Raw genomic sequence first — 20643 nt, 5'->3', positions numbered from 1 at the left:
AGATAATAATAATAATAATAAAATAAAAGAAAAAGAACGAAACAAAGTTGCTTTGTAAGAGCTTTATAGCTTAACTGACATTTTTTTTGGTATTTCCAACTGGTGACGTCTTCAAAACTTGCCCGCAACTCAGTGGCAGTGCCACATGCAGCTTAGAAGACTTGCAATATATATATATATATATATATATATATATATATATTAAACTAACAAGTTTTGTACACTTACAACAAAATTTTAAATACCCTAATTTAAGAAAGCCTACGATTTTGGTTATTTTTTCTTTCTTAACTTTGCAATTGTAGCAGTTTTTCTCTCTTTGGAGGCTAGGTTTGCAGTTGCTACATGTATCATTCGCTGCTCTACGCCTCTCTGTCTTTCTCACTTTCTCATTTTTTTTCTCCTCCATCATAATTTTAAACTCTCTTTCACTTTATGATTCTCATTTCAACGTTCTTTTAGTCTCACTTCCTATCAATCACTTTTTGCCTTTTCTTTCTGTTGGTAGAAGAAAATTGAATTTTTTTTTTTTTATGTATATGTGTATTTTTTTTAATATATATATATATTTTGTGATGTCAGATTTATTCAAATTCTATTTTTATTAAATTTTGTATAATTTAAATTTATTAAATAACTACCTTAAAATAAATAAATTCCTGGCAACTAGCGAATTATTAAAATAAACCAAAAAAAAAAAAAAAAACTCCACTCCAACAAAACGGACCGTTTATGGATCTGTGAAACAAAAGGCGATTGATACCATTTTTAAGGTAAGGTTGGCGTTATAGATTGAAAAGAAAAGAAAGAGAGAGAGAGAGAAAGAAAACCAAACCCACACACGCTAGTTGACCATTACCATACATACCGCGAATTCTTAACGAAACAAAAACCATGCACTCCCGCCTCTCACACACACACAGACAGAACCCAAACACTAAACGAAACTAGTCACTCACAGCTCTCATCAGCTTTCCGATCTCACCATGGCAGAGAAGCAGCAGCTGATCGTGGCCGTTGAAGGCACCGCAGCCATGGGACATTTTTGGCAAACAGTCCTTTCTGATTACCTTGAAAAGATCATCAGGTCTAATCTAATTGCCTCATTTTCCATTTCTAATTTCTTTCTTTAATATAATTCACCGATTGTTTTGTATTTTTATTGTTCTCCAATTACTTGTTTTAGGGATTTCTTTTTTTTTGGTTAGGCTTAGGATGATGCACGCTTTTAAAGGCGCTGAATTCGAGTTCTTTTTTTTTTTTTTTTTTTTTTTTTGTTGAAAAAGTTCAATTTTTAGGGTTTTGAAAAAGTTTTACTATGGTTTTGGTGGAATTTTAGTTCAACTTTGAATCTATTGGGTTAGGAAGCTGAAAGTGGAATAGGAACTGGATTATCAAAATCCCTATTCTATGCAACCAAACACGAACTTACAACTTATATATATATAATTCTTGGATCAAGTAACTAGTTGCTTTTTAAAAAGATTTTTGAGTAGTTGTTAGTCATGGCTGTAATTAAGAAAGTAGTTAACTCATTAAAAAAAAAAAAAAGCAGTTAAATGCTATATATATATATCCCAAATTACAGTTAGTTATCCATGCGGTCTTTTGACGAGAGGGTATCTGGTGTAACGACTATATGTAACGCAGGCTGTGTCGCACGCTTGTGGGGTCTGCTCCCATTAGAGAGGGGGTGTTACATACGTTTGTTATACACTATGCTTTTTCCTTCTTGACTTGTTCTTTGTACAACTCTCATCTACCAGGTTTTTACCCCTTTTTGTGAGTGTGTGTTTTAAATTTTTTTCCTTAATACATTAGTTTTTGTCTCAAGGGGGAGAGGGAAAGGGAACATTTGAACGAGTGATTTTTCGATTTTGATGAGACATGATCCCTAGCTGAATGTGCTACCTGGGGTTCCTTTTGGTACCTTTTTAATGAATTGATTTACATATTAAAAAAATACAAATTTTTGCAATCATCTTAACTCAAGGTTGATTTGCAATCTGCATCCCACAATCCAAAATAAACAAATTATTTAGTTGATTGTAGTGGAGGAGGAAATAATAATGAGAGCACTCTAGCACTTAACCCAGTCCACCAATTTGTCAATTTTGACACTAATTTTAGATGGTAAGATGGACATTGCAAATTAGTCATGAACGAGGGTGTTGATTGCAAAAATTTATAGTTTTGGATGAATTTTGTAAATAAACCCCTAGTTAAGGTGATTAACTGCAAATACCCCATAAATTTGCTTCTAATTTTTAGATTTTATGAGATGTGTCATGCTATATATAACTATTTATGTTAGGAACTCATGGATAGAACTCAACCTTGAAAATTGGCTTGCAAGGGAGGATGCTCAAGAGCTTATAAACACATGGTTAAGCTTACACTTAATCCATTTGGGATACTAGAATCATAACATACCACCACGCTTCGCAGCCGACGTCCACGACGGCTCACTCTATTGACAATGGCCTAATAGTAGTCCTTTCTCTTTTTGGTGGCTCCACTCACCTATCAGTTTATTTTAATCTAGCCTCTAGGTCGCCCCCTCTGGGATCCACCACAAAGCTATTCTTCCTGTAGCCATGGTTGACACCAAATTTACAACAATTCTAAACGAATCCACTTCCAACTTTCAAGAAGTTCAAAAACAACTTAGTCTCATTTTGCAGGAATTATTTGATGCAGAAACAAGAAGACAACAACCCCAAACACCTCAGTCCAATGAGATACATCAAGAAACGCTCTACCCATAACTTTTCCAAAATCAATCAAGGTTGATTTTCCCAGGTTCAAGGGTGAAGAACATGCTACTTGGGTTTATAAAGTAAACCAATACTTCAACTATTACAAGACCCCATATCATGAACACTGGCGGCTCCACGATAGAGCCAGGGTGGTCACAAGACCACCTTGACCTAGAAAAAAATCATTATTATATACAAAATTTAAAAATTTTATGATTTTTTTACCCTTAAAAAAATATGTGATCACCCTAAATTTTTTTAAGCCTAATATAATTAAATTTTGGACAAAGTTTAACAACAAATTAACTTGGTTGTAAACTAAGGCTACAACTTCACTCAATATATTTTTTATTGGATATGAATTTTGACAAATCCACAATTAGATTACATTTTTTTTATATCCTCCATGCTTGCAAAACTTCAAGAAGATCAAAGATTAATAGCTTGTGTCATCAATTAAATGTTTAAATTTCGAGTTTTGGTAGTCTAACATTATACACAAAAAAATTTTATGGATCAAATAGGAAATAACATTTGATTGACATAAAATTTAACATGTGTTTTAAGAACATAAAGAGCATACAATTCAACGATTCGATTTTCAAAATATGTAACCTCGTTAATTTGTTTAATAAAAGTTGTAGTCTTAGGCTACAACTAAGTTTGTAGTCAAATTTTGTCCTTAAACTTTGTTTCTTTTAACAATATATTGAGCCCTTACAAACAAAAAGAAAAAAAAAAAAAAATTATTTAACTAAAATTTTGAAAAAGATGTAGCTTGCAGCATTGATAATGAGATTATCATGCAACGATTTCAAAATAAAAAGATTTGTAGAAGGAAATTGTAAGACTTTATGTATTTGGGTGTTTTTTTTTTTTTTTTTTTGGTTTTATTTTTGGTTGTTGTCAATATATGAATTTATCTTTTTATTAGATTTTGTTTAATTTAAGTTTCTTCATGACCACCCTGGGAAAAATTCTTGGAGCCGCCACTGATCATGAAAAGCTTCTAATGGCCTATTTTCACATGGATGTGGAAGCATTAGTATGGTTCCAAGATGTTTGAAGATATTGGGTTAAATGTTAGTTGGGATGCCTTTGTTCAAGCGGTACGAGTCAAATTTGGATCTACTGCTTATGACAATCCAATGAAAGCTACCACTCAAGAACACACTGCTCCTATAAGTGTTCCTATGGTCATTGATGTTAGCCAAAATAATGTTGCACCAAATGAACCAAGACTTTAGGAGAATTTCGAGGCTGTGACTAAAGAAGAGTTATGGAGTCTTGAGGCAACGGAAAAGAAGAATCTACAATGTGCCTCTCTGCAACCTATTGTTTGTGAGTATGATGAAGTTGTTGTTATTGAAGGGGCCAATATAGTTAGAGTCCAGCAAATTAACCGAGTGTTTGAAGTTGTGGAAGGGACCTTGAAAAGGACAAAAGACACGGCTATTGAACTACAAGACATTGCTAGTTCTCTAGTTATGGGCTGTGATTAATTGCTTTGGAGCTGTTCGTGTGATCAATGGTCAAGATGCTTTGGCATATTGGGTTAGTGGCCAGATTCCCCTCATGAAGTTGTCATTTCTCAACGACACCTTGTGGGCAAGGTGTTTTGAAGGGGAGGGAAATGTTAGGAACCTATGGGTAGAACTCACCCTTAAAACTAGCTTGTAAGGGGAGGGTACCCAAGAGCTTATAAACACGTGCTAAGTTTACACTTAATTCATGTGAGACACTATGATCATAACAGTTTACAATTTATGAGAATCATTATTTAGATAAATACCATGCAATGCAATTAATTTGTTCCTATTTTTAATTGAGTGGTGATGAGCTTGGTGACATTGAACCATTATCAAAGTAAGGAAAAAATTAGGCTAAAATGCAAAACTCACCCTTTATATTTCACCAAAATTTATTTCAGTCTTCTAATTTTGCTTTCGTTCATTTCAGTCCTTTAACTTTCAATTTTATTCAATTAAGGCTTTTCCATCAACTTTTGTTAGATGTTGTGGTTAATTTTTCAATTTTTTAAATTAAAAAAATTCAATTAATGATTGAAAAATAATATCTAGATTTAATTTTTTTTTTTAACAAAAGTTGATGAAAATGCCTTAATTGAATAAATCTGAAATTTAGAGGACTAAAATGAATGAAAGCAAAGTTAGAGGACTGAAATAAATTCTGAAAATAATTCTGAAGAAACTTAGAGGGTGAGTTTTACATTTTAGCCAAAAATTTAATTAGAAGCTCTGGGTGGTTATGAGTTTAGTGATGTTGAACCATTGGCATGTTATTGGAACCGAAGCAAGCAAGAAATGAAATATAAGCTCTGGTTGGTGATGATCTCGGTGATGTTAAATCGTTAGCATATTATGGAAATCAAATTTATTGCTTACCAAAACATTATGGTTGTGTACATTCTTTAATGGGTACTTTGAGGCCGTATCAAATAGATAAGTACCGATGAGGCCTGGCTCAAATTGCACCTTCTTTTGTAAGAACAACATGGAGGGTAAGGTTGTGGGCTCTAAAAACCAAAAAGGTGAGTGTATAACTTACCAGTAAAAATTCAAATAGATTAGTCCCAAATATCATCATTTAATGCAAACTATTTTGTTCTTATACTAGAAATCAGAAATAACCGGACAATATTTCTGTTTATTTCCCTTAATAGTGGTTTTTTTGGGTTTAATCTAGGAATGAAAATTTGTTCCAAAATTTTAACCAAATTGAATTCTAGGAGTGAAGTTTCATTATGAGATTCTAGTGTTGAGGTCACCTTTTTGCTTTAGTTGGTAGAAACTCCTTCAAATGTCTGATACTTATGGTTTGTAATCATTAAATCATTATGGTTTTGATCTTTTACATTCTGCAGAGGCAGGTCCATCTGGTAGCAGATTTTCCACTAGCTTATATGTGCCATAAGAGGCCATATTAGGTTGTTATACTGGGTTGATAAATGCTAATTCTCTTACTGAGGGGGCCAATGACTTGTTAAAAAAAAGAAAAAAAGAAGAAGAGAAGTTCAATGGCAATTCCTCTATTAAGATTACTGGTTATGAAATTGTTAAGGGTTTATACACTAACCTCCCTTGAGGTCTGAGAAATTTCAGAACCTCCTCGAATTTTTAGAAATGACACATCCATCCTAAGGTTATTACTTTTATTTTCTCTCTCTCTTGATTTTCATTATCATATAACCAATATGATTAGTAAAACATAACTCTTTTATTATTATTATTTATTTTTTATATTTGATAGGTAGTAAAACATAACTTGAGGTTATGTTGGATGTGATTTTAATTTGGAAAATGTGTATTTTCACTCAATTTTAATGACATGTAAATGGTCATAGGGGGTCAAGGTTTATATATATATATATATCAAAACTTCAAGGGGTGGAGTGTTATATATGAACATTGGAGGAGGTTTTTGACATTTCCCAAAACCTTGAGGGAGGTTAGGGTAATTTACCCCAATGGTAATGTAAAATTCTCTCTCTCTCTCTCTTATAGATTGGTAAGTTACACACCTGGTGGGTCTTGAACCAAAAAGTAATAATGTTTTTGTCTATTTTTATTTTTGTTAAAATGGGATACTAAAGTTATTTTGTATGTCTTGTTTACCATTCAATTTTTGTAATTGAGGACATGAACTGAAATTGGCTTGAATAATTATAAGGTCTGACAGATTAGGTTTTCATTTTTAAAGGTCTTGCCTACATAAATAGAAAAAGCTTTAATAGGATCTTTATTGAACCTTACTGTAAAATTAAAATAGTAACTCAGATATTATATTTGAAAGATGGCCAATGAATTTTCATGCTAGACAGCAGCTAGAAACTTTGCTGCTGGTCTAATTAAGAGAGGAATTGTTGATTGGGTTTTTCTATTCATGAGTTTGGTCTTCATTGGGTTTGGATTTGGGCAAGGTCTACTACACTTCTGTCTTGTTCATTTCTTAATCTTCTTATAAAACTCCAAACATGTGGATCAATCACTTTACATCCTAGAAAGCATTTGCAAATTGCACTTTGGCATTTTTAAGTGTGTTTGGGGCTGTAATTCTCAACTTGAGAAGAAAAGCATTACATTTGTTTTTGAAACAGACTCTAATGTATAGGTGTACTTGTATAGGTATATTCTCTAGATATAGTATAGGTGTACTTGTATGTTGCCCGTATTTGTGTAGAGTTTGGTATATCTGGAAAGAAAAAGAAAAAGAAAAAGAAAAAGAAAAAGGAGTTTCCTATCATTAATGTGTTGATATGAGTGGATATGAATTGCTGACTTTGGGATATTATGTTGAAGCTATAGCTCAGTTTGCACTTTCTTCTCCCATAATAATTGGTTGGAGGGTGAGGTCATGGGCTTAAGATCCACTAAGTGCTTGTGTAACTTACCCAAAAAAAAGAAAAGAAAGATTTGGAGTCCAATTGCAATTGAATGTTCAATCAACTGCATACTTTTATAATGGTCTTATTTGTGTCATTTCATCTCCATTGACCAACCCCCCAGTGGCCGGAAGCTGGCAGCTAGGTGTATTTCTGCATGTCACTGATTCAGTGTTGGAAGCCTGTTTAAATATCCATAAACTTAGAGTTTCTCCACTAAGAATTAATTACAATGGGAATATTCAAAAATAAATATATTGTAATCTGAGTTTTTTCCCCCCTTTTTTACTTGTTTTTAGGTTCTCATTTATGTGTCTTTTTATTTATTTAATTTTTTAAGGGATGCTAGTTGATCACCTATTGCTTTCAGGAAATCATGGTCCTAGTCTTCAACTTATTTAGCTGATATTTTTGCTGACTTGATGTTTGTCCCCTTTCTTGTTACTTTTGATTTTGAAACCTTGTGTTGTTTGAGAATAAATGTATATTTTATTTCATTGGTATTGTTTTTATACAGGTATTGTTTAACTGCATTATCATTTACTCAGATCACATCGTAGACATTATATTTAATATTTTATGCCAGTTCTGATTTATTGTGTTTCAAATGTAGGTGTTTCTGTGGAAATGAGTTGAACGGGCAGGTAAATCCTCTTTTTGTCATGATGCAGTTATTAAAATCTTTTTCTTGCCACTGATAACTCATTCTACCTAATTAGGATTTATAGTCTCTGTTTATGATACTTGATAATAAGGCATATGCCAAGAAATGCCGATTATTCATCTAATTCATTGGCAGCAAGCACCGTAGTTTAACAAATCAGGCACATAATGATTTCCTTTATATGGATTTTTCTATTTGATTGAGCATGATATTATGCATTCCATTGAACTTCCAACTGCCGTTGGTATTTGTATATTTTTCTTATTTAATTGAAGATTTCAGTTGTAGAAAGTTTTGTAATCTTTTCTGTAAGTTTTGGTTTTATAGCTTGCTAATTATTGCCTTCTTAATGCTGATGTATGTATATATATATATAATTTTTTTTTTTTTTTTGAAATACAGAAGCCCTCTAGTTCTAACGTTGAGTTCTCCTTGGTCACTTTTAATACCCATGGATCCTACTGTGGTATGTATTTTTCTCATTCTTCTTAAAGTGTCTTACAGATTATATTTTGGTTAATATATATGACATCTTCTTGGAAAAATAATGTAATGCAGTATTACTACCATCCAACCCCTCTTTTCTTCTTCCTACATTATTGTATCTGATACAAGCATATAAACATCATAAAGTTAAATTGGAAATTCTTCCATTCATGGTTTTGAAACCTTTTAGTGGTTTTTGCCTTTCTGGACTAATTCCACTTTTGCATCTCTGGCATAGTAGAAGTTTAATACAACTTTGTATCCATGTACTTGATGTCCATTATAAAACTTCCTTGACATTTTGAACTCAACTCAACTCAACTAAGCCCTAATTCTAAATTGGGGTTGGATTCATGGACAATGAGAATCATGTTCATACGATGTGATAAAAGTTCTATGCTGACCATCATCCTACTACAAACCTTCTCCTTTATTCAGGCTTGGGACTGGCTATGCAAAAGGATATGTCAATGAACTTTGCATGCACGAAGTTAACTTTCAAACTCATCTTAAGATGTATTTTTTTCTTAACCAAGCTTTTTTCGGGCTTGTTTTTTTGTACAAGAATATAATGTCTTGGATGTTATGAAGCTTGAATTGCACCAAGCTTACAATATGCAATAACTTCTATGTTTGCATATCAGTTGCTAAGTGTATATTTTGCCTTCCTTCTTGCAGGGTGCCTGGTACAACGGACTGGCTGGACAAGAGATGTAGATAATTTCTTACAGTGGCTTTCATATATACCCTTTGCTGGTGGTGGTTTCAATGATGCTGCAATTGCAGAAGGGCTTGCTGAAGCTCTGATGGTGTGAAGCGTTTGATCTTCTATTCTTTTTTTCCCTCCCATATTCAGTTTCAGTTAACAAATATATGTGCGATCTTGTTATATATATGTCTGCCTCATGCACACTTCTTACATACTTTTTAATTGTAAATTTTCTTTCGGTTATGGACTTAGTCATACAGACTCCAGGAATGTTTTGAGTCTCTTCGTTATTGCCACATGGTTTGATATTTACGCTCTCTGTTTGAAGTAAAATATTTTCCGTAAATTTTTTTTCCCATTTTTAGGTGTTTTTTTGCATATAAAACATGGTCAAACTTGTAAAATATTTTCCATTAACAGTAAATCTTCTATAAAAAGTTGTAAAATGTTTTACCTTTAAAAACTTGATAAAACATTCACAAAAACACAAAGTGCTTGCCCTCTCCCCATCTGGTGGCTAGGGGCAGGGCAGCTGGTGCCTGCAGTTCTGTTGCCACTTGCCAGAGCCGGTGGTCTGGTAACCAGAGATGTTGTTCTGGCAGTGGTTGCCGGCAGTCCAGCACAGGAGCCACCTTTCCAATTGCCAGTTCCGGTGGTCCGGTCACTGGACCGCCAGCGGCTCCAGTGGCTAGGCCGCTGGTTTTTGTGGTTTGATTGAAAAATTTTACATGTCACACAAAATGACTAAAAAATATTTTACTGAAAATATTTTACATGAAAAATATTTACACTGAAAAATATTTTACTTCAAAACAAACGGAGCCTAAAATCAGGCAGAGGCCTTGGTTTAGGTCCCCCTAGGGTCTTGAAACTATCTTCACATTGACACCCCTCCTATTCCTTCCGTAGAATAAAGCAGGTCTAGAACTTGCTAGGGTGAACAACCAAGGAGCTGCCGGTTAAAGGTTTTGCTGATGATGATTGCAACCAACATCTGGTAGAATTTCCGTGATTGCATTCTGTGATATCGTTCCCTCAACCTAGGTTATGCTGAAAATTCTCATCAGCACTTGTCAGTGCTTGCTATTAAACAGATGGGGGCGTGAACAAGTTTTAGGCAATAAATGGTGGTGATACTCAACAATTTACTGTTTATAACATAACTCAAGTTGTACTTATGCAAGTTTGGGAGACTACTGTGCATTTTGAAAGGGATTATAGCATTCTCTTCATCCTGTTCATATGATTGTTATTCAAGTTTGGGAGACTTCTGTGCATTTCATCAGTTTGCTCTAATGCTACATGCTTTGTTAGATCACATATCTTTGCTTTTCCTACTTGTAGTTTTTGATAACTTGGTGTTCCCCTTTTCCTTGTACCATCTTCAACTTGAATCAAATCTCTTTTCTGGGTTGGTGATTTTATTATACAAGAAAAAACCTCATAAGTGACTTCTAATTTTCTTGCTCAATTGTCCTATCTCTTTGTTTTCCTGAATATAATTAAAATTCGTGCAAGGATTGGTTACTGATCCTACTCCAAGCTCTCACTTAAATAATCCTTTCTTGGTCCAGAATTTTGGACTAGCTATGCATTGTGATTGTGTTGGTAGCTCTAAATGATCTCACCATATCCTTGTTAGTATGGGCTTTGGTGAAAACATTCAGACAAGATAGATTTTTAATCATTATTCATGCTGATCCTTCCTTTTTCATAGTGACACTGTTGCATTAGATGCACTCCTTCATGTGATGAATAGTTTCGAGTACATAAGTGATTTGCCATTGTATTACTAGTGACTATCGATCCTTGACTATAAAGATGCATCTAATTTGGTTTATATTCAAAGAATCTAAAGCAACTAATTGGATTTTACTAAGCACAAATTGCAAAGAGCGTGCCTTGTGATCTCCAAATAAAAGTTCATAATTTTCATCATCTTATTGGCACTGTTTGTTATGTTCACTCCTTATTGAGTATCTACTGTTTCTTTTGATGCTTTAATCAGTATGCGCGCTCATTAAATATCTACTGCTTCTTTTGATGCTTTAATCAGATGTTTCCTATTCTGCAAAATGGAAACCAAAATCAACAAAATATGGATTCTCAAAGGCATTGCATTCTTGTTGCTGCTAGTAACCCTTATCCCTTGCCAACACCAGTTTATCGGCCACAGATTCAAAATTTGGAGAAGGGTGAAAATATAGAAGAACAAACAGAAAGCCGTTCGTCTGATGCTGAGACAGTTGCTAAATCATTTGCCCAAGTACATTTAGCATTGCTTAGTCCTTATTTACTGATGGTTGTTTGCATTTTTATGAGGGTTCCCCTGTCATGAAGTAACAGATCCTTAATTTTCCATGCAGTGCTCTGTTTCTCTGTCAGTCATTTGTCCAAAACAGCTTCCTAAACTTAGAACAATATTCAATGCGGTAATGACGATAATTTTACTCAGTTTAATGTTTCATTAGTGTTTCTTGCTTTGAGCTTGCCAAGAATTTCATATCTAGGCTACCCAATACCTCAACTGAACTATTCTCTATTCAACGATTACTCTCTAGAGCTTGACTTCTCTGAAACTAACTGCTTGGTTTAGAATGAATGTATATAGCCTATGCTGGTTATGTGATACTTATCTAGATGAAAGCACCAACTAAATCTATAAACTAAATTTTTTAAAAAAAAAAAAAACGTTACATATTAGGCTAGAATCTATATAATGCTCTATTTTTGGAGCACACCAAAGGGAAGCACCAACTGTTTTTTGCTTACTGGAAGCTGGGTATGTTACTTACTACATCAATTTATTAATCTAGGCAAGGCGCAATCCCCGGCCTGCAGATCTAGCAGTAGACAATGTGAAAAACCCTCAGTTTCTTGTTCTACTATCAGAGAATTTTATGGAGGCCCGTGCTGCTTTAAGTCGTTCTGGAATTACAAGTTTGCCTTCAAATCAGAGTTCTGTAAAAGTGGACATGACTCCTGTTACTTCAGTCACAGGACCGCCTCCAACTTCTATTCAATCAGGTTATGAATCCATTTAATATGATATTTGGTTGCTTGTTTATTTTGAAGCATGAATGAACTAATTCACATGACCTATTTGTTTCTTCTGCCTTTTCCCCCACATGTGTTAGCCAACTGGGCTTGTTTAGAAAGAAAAAATAGAAACACATTAAGCAAGATTTTCTTAATACTGTATTTGCTCCACCCGCCTTCCAACATATTTATTTATTTATTAAGGAAGAAAGCATATACACTTCTGTATTTTTCCAATGCAAACTTCCAACAAGCCTTTCTCACAACAACACTAGTCCCACTTTGGGGAAAAAAAATGAGAGAATGATGTTAACAATTTTTTTACATATAGATGGACTATTCTTCCCTTTAATCTTTTATTCTTAAGATGTAAACTGTCCCACATTTGATATTTTATGTGACAATTTCCAATAACCAAGGCTTTGTAAGCCTCTATCCTACGTTAAAAATGAAATGAAAATTTAAAAATAATTAGTGTCGCAAGTTAATAAGCTAAGCTAATGTATTTTATATTAAAATTTTATCATCTATGACATCACAGTTCAACTATAAAACCCAGAACTACTCTCTTTTCTGATTCTGTCTGGTTTGGTTTTTAAAACTATGTTTCCACCTGTCAAATTTTATACTTGAATTTTCGAAGTCCAAATTCATCATGATCAAGTCTCTGCATGGTTGGTTATATCATATTTGCATCATAGAGGAAGTAGTTGCTAGGTGTTAAAATAATTGGTTAAGTGATTAATAATAATTTCACAATTTCCTAATAGTTTAAGTTTTGGGGCCAAGTGACCCTACCTCCCATTTATAAGTTAAAAATTCCACCTATTGGGCCCCTACTAATTGGGGGGAAGTCTCAGCCCACACATGAGGGTGAGTGTTAGAATAAATGGTTAAGTGATTAGATTCATCTTTTCCTATTAATTTAAGCTTGTAGACAAATGGTAGTTTATCACTAGATTTTGTAGAAGATTTATTGCCTTATTGCTATACTTTTGTTATTTGAGAACTAATATGAAAAGTGCAACACCGGTAACACTTTTCCCAGACCCGGTAGATGCAGGAAGCGTTGTGCATTGGGTATGACATTTTTATTGGGCATTACAAACTTTGTAAGGAGTATAATCTGCTTAGCAAGATTCAAGCATTATTGGAAGAATCAAAATAGTAATACTGTTTCACCTGAGCATCATACTCTCCCTCTTTCCCTCTCAAAACTATTTATTTGATGAATGAGCAATTTCATGTCAAAGGAAGTTATCAATCAATAATACAACCTACCAAAACAGAAGCAGTAACACTGCTAGTGATATTCTATCAACAATAATTATTCTTTTTCATTTCTTGATTGAAGAGTTCTCAATGGTCAAATTTCAGTAATCTCTACTGAGTGTTTAACTATTCAGAGTTGAGAAAAATGAAACGAAAAAATAACACACATAATACTCTAGCTCTGGGGAGAATTGTGTCTGTGAAAGAAGTGCATATTTATTTCTAATCTGAAAACTTCTCTTTAGTGGATTGTGAATTTTAGCCACAGTTGAAATGGCAGGTATATGCCTCAGATGGTAGCTAATAGTTTGGAAGGCTAATTGCAACTATTGGTTAATTTTTGCTTAATATTCTGATTGGTGGACTAACTTTCCCTTTATTGATTTTCAGTGAATGGGTCTATCATGAATAGGCAACCGATATCTGTTGGAAATGTTCCCCCTGCTACTGTGAAAGTTGTAAGTGTTGCATATCCTTCACTATGGTTGACTTATTCCTGGGAGTTGAATGTTCTTCGTATAATATGCGGAATTGGATTGTGTAAGCAGTGTTGAATTCATAATATATTTTTCAGGAACCAAGCACTATAACTTCCATGGTAGCTGGACCTGGTTTTTCACACATGCCACCTGTTGCACGTGCTGCTTCTCAAGGAGTCCCAAGCTTACAAACTTCTTCACCATCTTCTGCTTCTCAAGAAATGATCACAAATAATGACAATGTCCAAGATTTGAAACCCTTAGTAAGTGGTGTGTCACAACCTGTACGTCCTGTTGGCCCTGCTCCAGCAAATGTGAACATTTTGAACAATCTCTGTCAAGCACGACAAGTGATGAACTCTGCAGCTTTAACTGGAGGATCCTCTATAGGACTTCAACATCAAACTCCTATATCCATGCATATGTCAAACATGATATCCAGTGGGATGACATCTTCTGTGTCTGCTGCTCAAAATGTATTTTCATCTGGACAATCTGGCATTACATCGATAAGTGGGTCCGGAGCCCTTTCAGGGACTGGACAGGTTGCACAAAACTCAGGTCTTGGTTCATTCAATTCGGCAACTTCTAATGTGTCGGGAAATTCAAACCTTGGGATTTCTCAACCAATGGCTAATCTCCAAGGAGGTGTTAGTATGAGTCAATCAGTACCTGGTATGAACCCAGGGAATCTTTCCGGAGCACAAATGGCACAAAGTGGGATTGGCATGAACCAAAACATGATGAGTGGCCTTGGGCCATCAGTTGTCTCTTCTGGAACTGGAACAATGATTCCGACTCCAGGAATGCCTCAACAAGTACAATCAGGGATGCAATCACTCGGCGTAAACAATAACTCAGCAGCTAATATGCCATTGTCACAACAAACATCAAGTTCTTTGCAGTCATCACAATCCAAATATGTAAAAGTCTGGGAGGTAAGTCCAGGATACATAGGATTAAGGATGGATTTGCAAATTGCATGTGGCTAAGTTTATAAATTTCACCCATGTTCTACCTTTCCTTACAGATGGCCGTATTTAGAAAAAATAAAAAATAAAAAAATTCTTATCTTCTATGCCTGCCCAAGCTAATGGAACAGAGAGTATGTATGGTAAAATATCCTGTCCATGTGAAAGTTAAGAAGGTCAAAACACCCTTATATATTCTTTTTTCCTGAGAACACCTCCACCTGAGTTTTGTAATGCTGTAACAGTTTTTTTTTTTCCCCTTTAGTTTAGTAGAGATCAAAGCCCCATATCCTTAAGTAGTACAATCTTGACAATACTTTTGACTGATATTATCAATCAGAAGATAACATATCTTTTTTTGTAATATTAAATTTTTGGATTTTTTTTAACCAGCAACTTTTTTGTACATGGTTGTAACCAAACACCTCTTTCTCTTGGGCTTCTGGCTGAGGGAAAGAGCCACGGGGTGTGGGGAGGGTAACACTATCAACAACATCATCTACCTTGTGATTTTTTATTTTTTATAAATTGTTATTTTTGTAACTGCTTATTATAAATCAAATTCATTCATCAAGGAGGTTCTGAACTTGTCCTCTGAAACTGACTTGTGGTTGGCTCTTTATTACGTTACATGGTATAGTTGTGTAATCACTAATTTTTTTGAACAATCAAATGCATGCAGGGAAATTTATCTGGCCAGAGACAAGGACAGCCTGTCTTTATCACCAGACTGGAAGTATGTTTCTAGTACCTGACAAATTTTATTTAATATTGAGGAACTTTTTCTTCTTTAAAAAGTTTTTGAAATTGCAGTAATGTATGATATTTTTAACTTTCAAGCACCTGATAAAAAATTATGCAAATATATTGTGTACTTTTTCTTTTTTGTTTTATGTTTGTTCTAATGTGTTGATATTGTTTGATGATCTTTTTTACCTATGTTATCTTATTAAATTTGTAAATCTCACAGGCCAATTCTTTGTGACAGGGTTACAGGAGTGCTTCAGCTTCTGAAACGTAAGTCCTGGAAGTATTTTCTTATTTCTGCCCCAAAAAAAAAAAAAAAAAATCCTCGGAATATTTTTAAGCACTTAGCTACGTGCTTTGACATCAAACTCAATTTTTATTCTAAACTTAAGAGGAAAAATGAGTCTAGTGATTTGCTAATGCTAATTGCAAGATTAGCTCACTGACTGGTAATAAGTTTCTCATTTGACTGATGATCAGTAAAGGATTATACTTTAATTAAGCCTTCATCATTTGAAATTAAAAATATAGATCGTAGGGAGATGGTTCAGCATTGGTTTCCAGCCTTTTTAAAAAAAGAAAAAGAAAAAGAAATTTAATCTACAGTGGCATGATTAGTCACCTGAAGCAATGTTGGCTTGTGGTTGAGTTTTCTCTTCTTGTTGTGGAAGGAACCACTGTAGATGATGATATTCTATCGGAGAGAGAATTATAAGTCTCAATTAGATTTTAAGCATCCAGAAGTAGTTTAAAATACTTTAAATAATTTCTGCTGTTATGTTAGCACCTATGAATGCATTATCTAGTATTTTAGTCATAAACAAGGTGGAGGACCTCAATCAAAAGCCAATATGTAAAGGATGACTCAAAAATCTTAGTATTTCTTTTCAATACCCTGACATAGACTATGAGGTGGTATTAGTTCTGTATTTGGGTTTCAGTCCTTCCTGTTTACTTATTGAAAATAAAAAATAAAAAGTTCTGTATTTGGGGTTCCTACTTTATGTGTTTCCCAACAGCTACATCTTTTTGGGGGAAAAGTTTTGGATTCCTTGTTTAGCACACCATAGAAGATTAATCTTTATTTACTGGCATGTATATCTCCTGTGCTTTTCAGGCTTGCAGCAAACTGGCCGCCAACAATGCAAATAGTTCGGCTAATATCTCAGGACCACATGAACAATAAGTAATTCTTCTGAGTGAAAATTTTGATTTTGTCTACTTATGCTTGTGTCTCTGTCATCTTTCTGGATTTGTTATATTTTTGAGCTTGTTCATTGTGTTCAATATTAGGCAATATGTTGGAAAGGCAGATTTTCTAGTTTTTCGTGCAATGAACCAGCATGGATTTCTTGGACAACTGCAAGAAAAGAAGCTTGTAAGTTGTCTTTAGCTATTTCTCCCTGCCCCCCCACCCACCACACACACACACACACACACACACACAAAAAAGGGTCAACAACTATGTGTATTACTTCATTTTTCCTCTGTTGTTCAGCATTAATATCAGTATAATTTTCTTTTGTGGATCTAGAACTGATCTTTTACTAGGTTAGCATAATGGTGCCAACTCTGTGGCTTTGGATAAGTGGGAATTCTTGAAAGTATGATGAGTTATCGGGAACATTCTCTATAATACCAGATTTTGCACAAGTTCAAATGTTTACACGGCTGGGAAAAGAGAGCGTAGGAACTGGGAATATGTTCTACACTAAGGACTACAACCAGCCTTTATTAGCTAATTAGATGTTTTATTTAATTTTCTAGAGTCAAAGTTATTTTTGTAATTCAATAATTGGGTTTTGATCTAAGTCAATTAGGATTAGCGTTTTGATCTAACTCATTTGGAGACAAGCTTATGATAATAAAATTTCAGTTTGAGTGAGGAGCCTTATAGCTCAGCTGGCACCTCTTGATGTTTCCAACGTAGATGTCCAGGGTTTAAATTCTCCCTCCCTAACCTATAGAATTATCAAAATAAAATTCTAGTTAGAATTTTTCAAATGACTTTGTGTTGACTCCAACCAACCCTAGCTGTTGATTCCTATGTTTATCTTATTTTTCTGTTTTGGATGTTCTGCAATTTTCTTTAGAAAATTTTATGCTGCATCAACTTTGGTATCAAGCTCATTGTTGTCAGTCATTGAACTATACCAACATTTATACAGTTAGCAGACGTTTAAGGTGGAATGAGCTTTCTCAAATCTGATATTGAATATGTATTCTACAGTTGATCTGGGGTTTGAACTAATTTAACTTGCTGTGAAGTTTCCCCATAATGAAAATAATTGCCGCTTAGATTTTAAACACCAAGAGCCTTGTAGCTCAACTAGTTAGCACCTTCTTGTGTTTCCAAATGAGACATTCAAGGTTCAAATCCCCCCTTCCCCCTACTATCAAATTATCAAAAAAAGATTTTAAACGACATTTGAACCTTTTTAACTACTACCATTTGAAGCCTGCCAATCCCTAAAACATGTTTTAAGAATATTCCAAGGGTCTTAAATCCTTCAATACTGTAGTGTCATGGAACAACTGCTTTGATTCTTCAAGACACACTCAAATAAACCTTGTTGAATTGTTTACTTCAGTAAGAATTAAGAAGTCATATGCTTTAGAATTTGGACGTGTGGAACACTGTATCTCTATGTTTGTTGACATGCATTTGGAGGGAGAGAGGTATGCATTTTTTTATGAAGATTTTTATTTTTGAGATCACTTTTCAATTGGATAAGGTCAAATAAGGGAAATTGGGGATTTTGCTTCTTGCTCTTTTTGGGAATGCTTAGATCTTTAGGGGTTTTAGACCACATAAATTCTTTTCTTGTGCATCTCTTTTATGCTGACCGAATATTAGGGCTATGCCCTTTTTTCATACAAAATTATTACTTAAAAAAAAGTAATATGCTTCAAAAATGCTGTAATGAACAATTTCATGAATTATTTATTTTTAATTTTGGCTGGATAAGGGTTTTGAACCCCTGCTGCTTTGACCATGCATCATGAAGCTTTACCACCTAGATAAGGTGGCATCTTTGCTTCCATTTGATATTTTAAACAGCTTAAGTTTTATGTCTTATTTTGTAAATTTGAAACCACAAATGTATGTCTGCTGGGATCTTTTAGTGCTGAAGTTTTCAATTTTTATTGTTATAGTGTGCAGTCATTCAATTGCCATCTCAGACATTGCTGCTATCTGTTTCTGACAAAGCCTGCCGCTTGATTGGAATGCTTTTTCCTGGGGTAAGATTTTTCTGAACTTCAATTATTATCAATTAACTGAGATTTTGTTTTGTGCATGCTATCTGGAAAATCTTATAGTCGCCAACTCTGTGCTCTCACATTAACAAAAAATTACCAGGTTCATCAAAACTAAAAGAAAGTTGCAAAATAATTTGTGACCTTGTTTTCTCGAAACTTACTTTTACAGTAAACTTTAAGTAGTTTTCCACAATGTAAAAGTTGCTTTTGCATCTTTGCATTTCTTTTTTAATCTTTAATGTTGAAGCCAGTGAGTTCAGGCTCCAAAACAAGTTTTTGGATGAACCATGTAGGATTACTCAGCTTTGCAATTTACTAAACCTAAACTATTTGTGGAATCAGGATATGGTTGTGTTTAAGCCACAAATATCAAGTCAGCAGCAACAACAGCAACAAATGCAACAGCAGCAGATGCAATCTCAACAGCATCCACAGCTGCAACAACAGCACCTTCCACAACTGCAACAACAACAGCAGCTTCCGCAACTGCAACAGCAGCAGCTTCCACAGATGCAACAACAACCGCAGCTTCCTCAACTACAACAGCAGCAGCAGCTGCCGCAACTGCAACAGCAGCAGCAGCTGCCGCAACTGCAACAGCAGCAACCACTCTCGCAGCTGCAACCACAACAGCAACTTCAGCAACTGCAACAACAGCAACCACTCTCACAGCTGCAGCAGCAGCAGCAGCAGCTTCCCCAACTGCAGCAATTGCAGCAACAACAACTTCCGCAGCAACAACAAATGGTTGGGACAGGGATGGGTCAAGCTTACATTCAAGGTACAGGCAGGTCACAATTAGTTTCTCAGGGACAGGTTCCATCACAAGGGCCACCAAACATGCCTGGAGGGGGCTTTATGAATTAATTATTGTATTGACTCATTCGGGACTTCAGTATGTTAGGTTATACAGAACTATCAGATTGAACCTACAATGGGCCTTATCAACTCATTACAAAGACTGTAGTCAGCTTACAGATAAGAGTACCTGTAGGTTTACATCGAAGCAGATGTTTTTATGTCAAAAAGCTATCATAGCAGGAGTTCCTGTTAATGGATACTTTGTTTTGGTGAATAAGATTAATTTTCTTCTACTGATCACAAATTTGGCTTTGCAAACTCACGTGTAACAAATAAATATTCATGCTGACATATGTTATATTGTTGATCTTTCAGCTTCAGTGTTTGATCAGCCTTATTGTACATTCACAAGAATTGAGTTAATAAATAATGAGTAGTTATGTTTGTCTGTCTATCTATCTATATATCCACGTTTTAGAGATTGTCTAGTGTCATGTATTCCAGTTGGGGAAACTGTGATGAAACACATGTAATGCGCTAGGCTAATGGCAAAAGCTTTGATCCGTGGGAAATTTTTTGCAGACTTTTTGTTTCTCAGAGGACCACCCAATTTTGGTGAAGATTCTGAACCACCAAGGAAATCATGAGCAGGTTTATTAGATCTAGAATTCCCAAGGCCCTAACCTGAAGTCTAGGGATTAAATTAAAGGAAGAAAGGTACTAGTTTGAGATACATTGATGATTTGTAAAAATTTTGGGGAGAGAGATTGGAAGCTGAAGACAGCAGCTTTTCCTTTCCATATTCATTTGCAGTATGAGAAAGATTCAAGCAAATGTGTAATAATTGCCAAGAATTGAGGTTCATGGGATGTCCAAGTGGTTTTAACACCTCTTGTGGTGCGTGAGCAAGTGAGAATTCACATAGCAAAAAAAGAAAATATTGCCAAGAATTTTTATGGAATCACAGGCTTGAAAGCATCCTGTGATTCCTGTCTGCCATCTTCTTGCAAAAGTGAATGAGAGGTTCTGGTTTACATATTTGATTTTGACCAT

General features: G+C 34.7%; 1 protein-coding gene across 2 annotated transcripts; it reads left to right on the top strand.

Annotated features, from left to right (window-relative positions):
- The first annotated feature begins 759 nt into the window (after nucleotides 1-759).
- LOC126690422 (mediator of RNA polymerase II transcription subunit 25) lies at nucleotides 760-20042 on the top strand. 2 transcript variants are annotated; one of them, XM_050385564.1, is made up of 15 exons: nucleotides 760-1087; nucleotides 7775-7805; nucleotides 8228-8291; nucleotides 8990-9120; nucleotides 11077-11286; nucleotides 11387-11452; nucleotides 11837-12047; nucleotides 13722-13789; nucleotides 13906-14748; nucleotides 15464-15517; nucleotides 15770-15798; nucleotides 16646-16714; nucleotides 16822-16906; nucleotides 18685-18771; nucleotides 19132-20042. In XM_050385564.1, exons 1-15 carry the CDS (start codon nucleotides 987-989, stop codon nucleotides 19654-19656), a joined length of 2574 nt encoding a protein of 857 aa, XP_050241521.1. In that variant the 5' UTR covers nucleotides 760-986; the 3' UTR covers nucleotides 19657-20042. The 2 variants fall into 2 exon arrangements, with proteins under 2 accessions (XP_050241521.1, XP_050241529.1); XM_050385572.1 differs by lacking the exons at nucleotides 760-1087; nucleotides 7775-7805; nucleotides 8228-8291 and adding an exon at nucleotides 8749-8827.
- Nucleotides 20043-20643: the final 601 nt, after the last annotated feature.

Source organism: Quercus robur, chromosome 1 (genome assembly GCF_932294415.1).
Source record: "Quercus robur chromosome 1, dhQueRobu3.1, whole genome shotgun sequence".
In the NCBI taxonomy this organism is placed as follows: domain Eukaryota; kingdom Viridiplantae; phylum Streptophyta; class Magnoliopsida; order Fagales; family Fagaceae; genus Quercus; species Quercus robur.
Note: the sequence above shows the minus strand (reverse complement) of the source record. Positions and strands in the feature narration are given on the sequence as shown.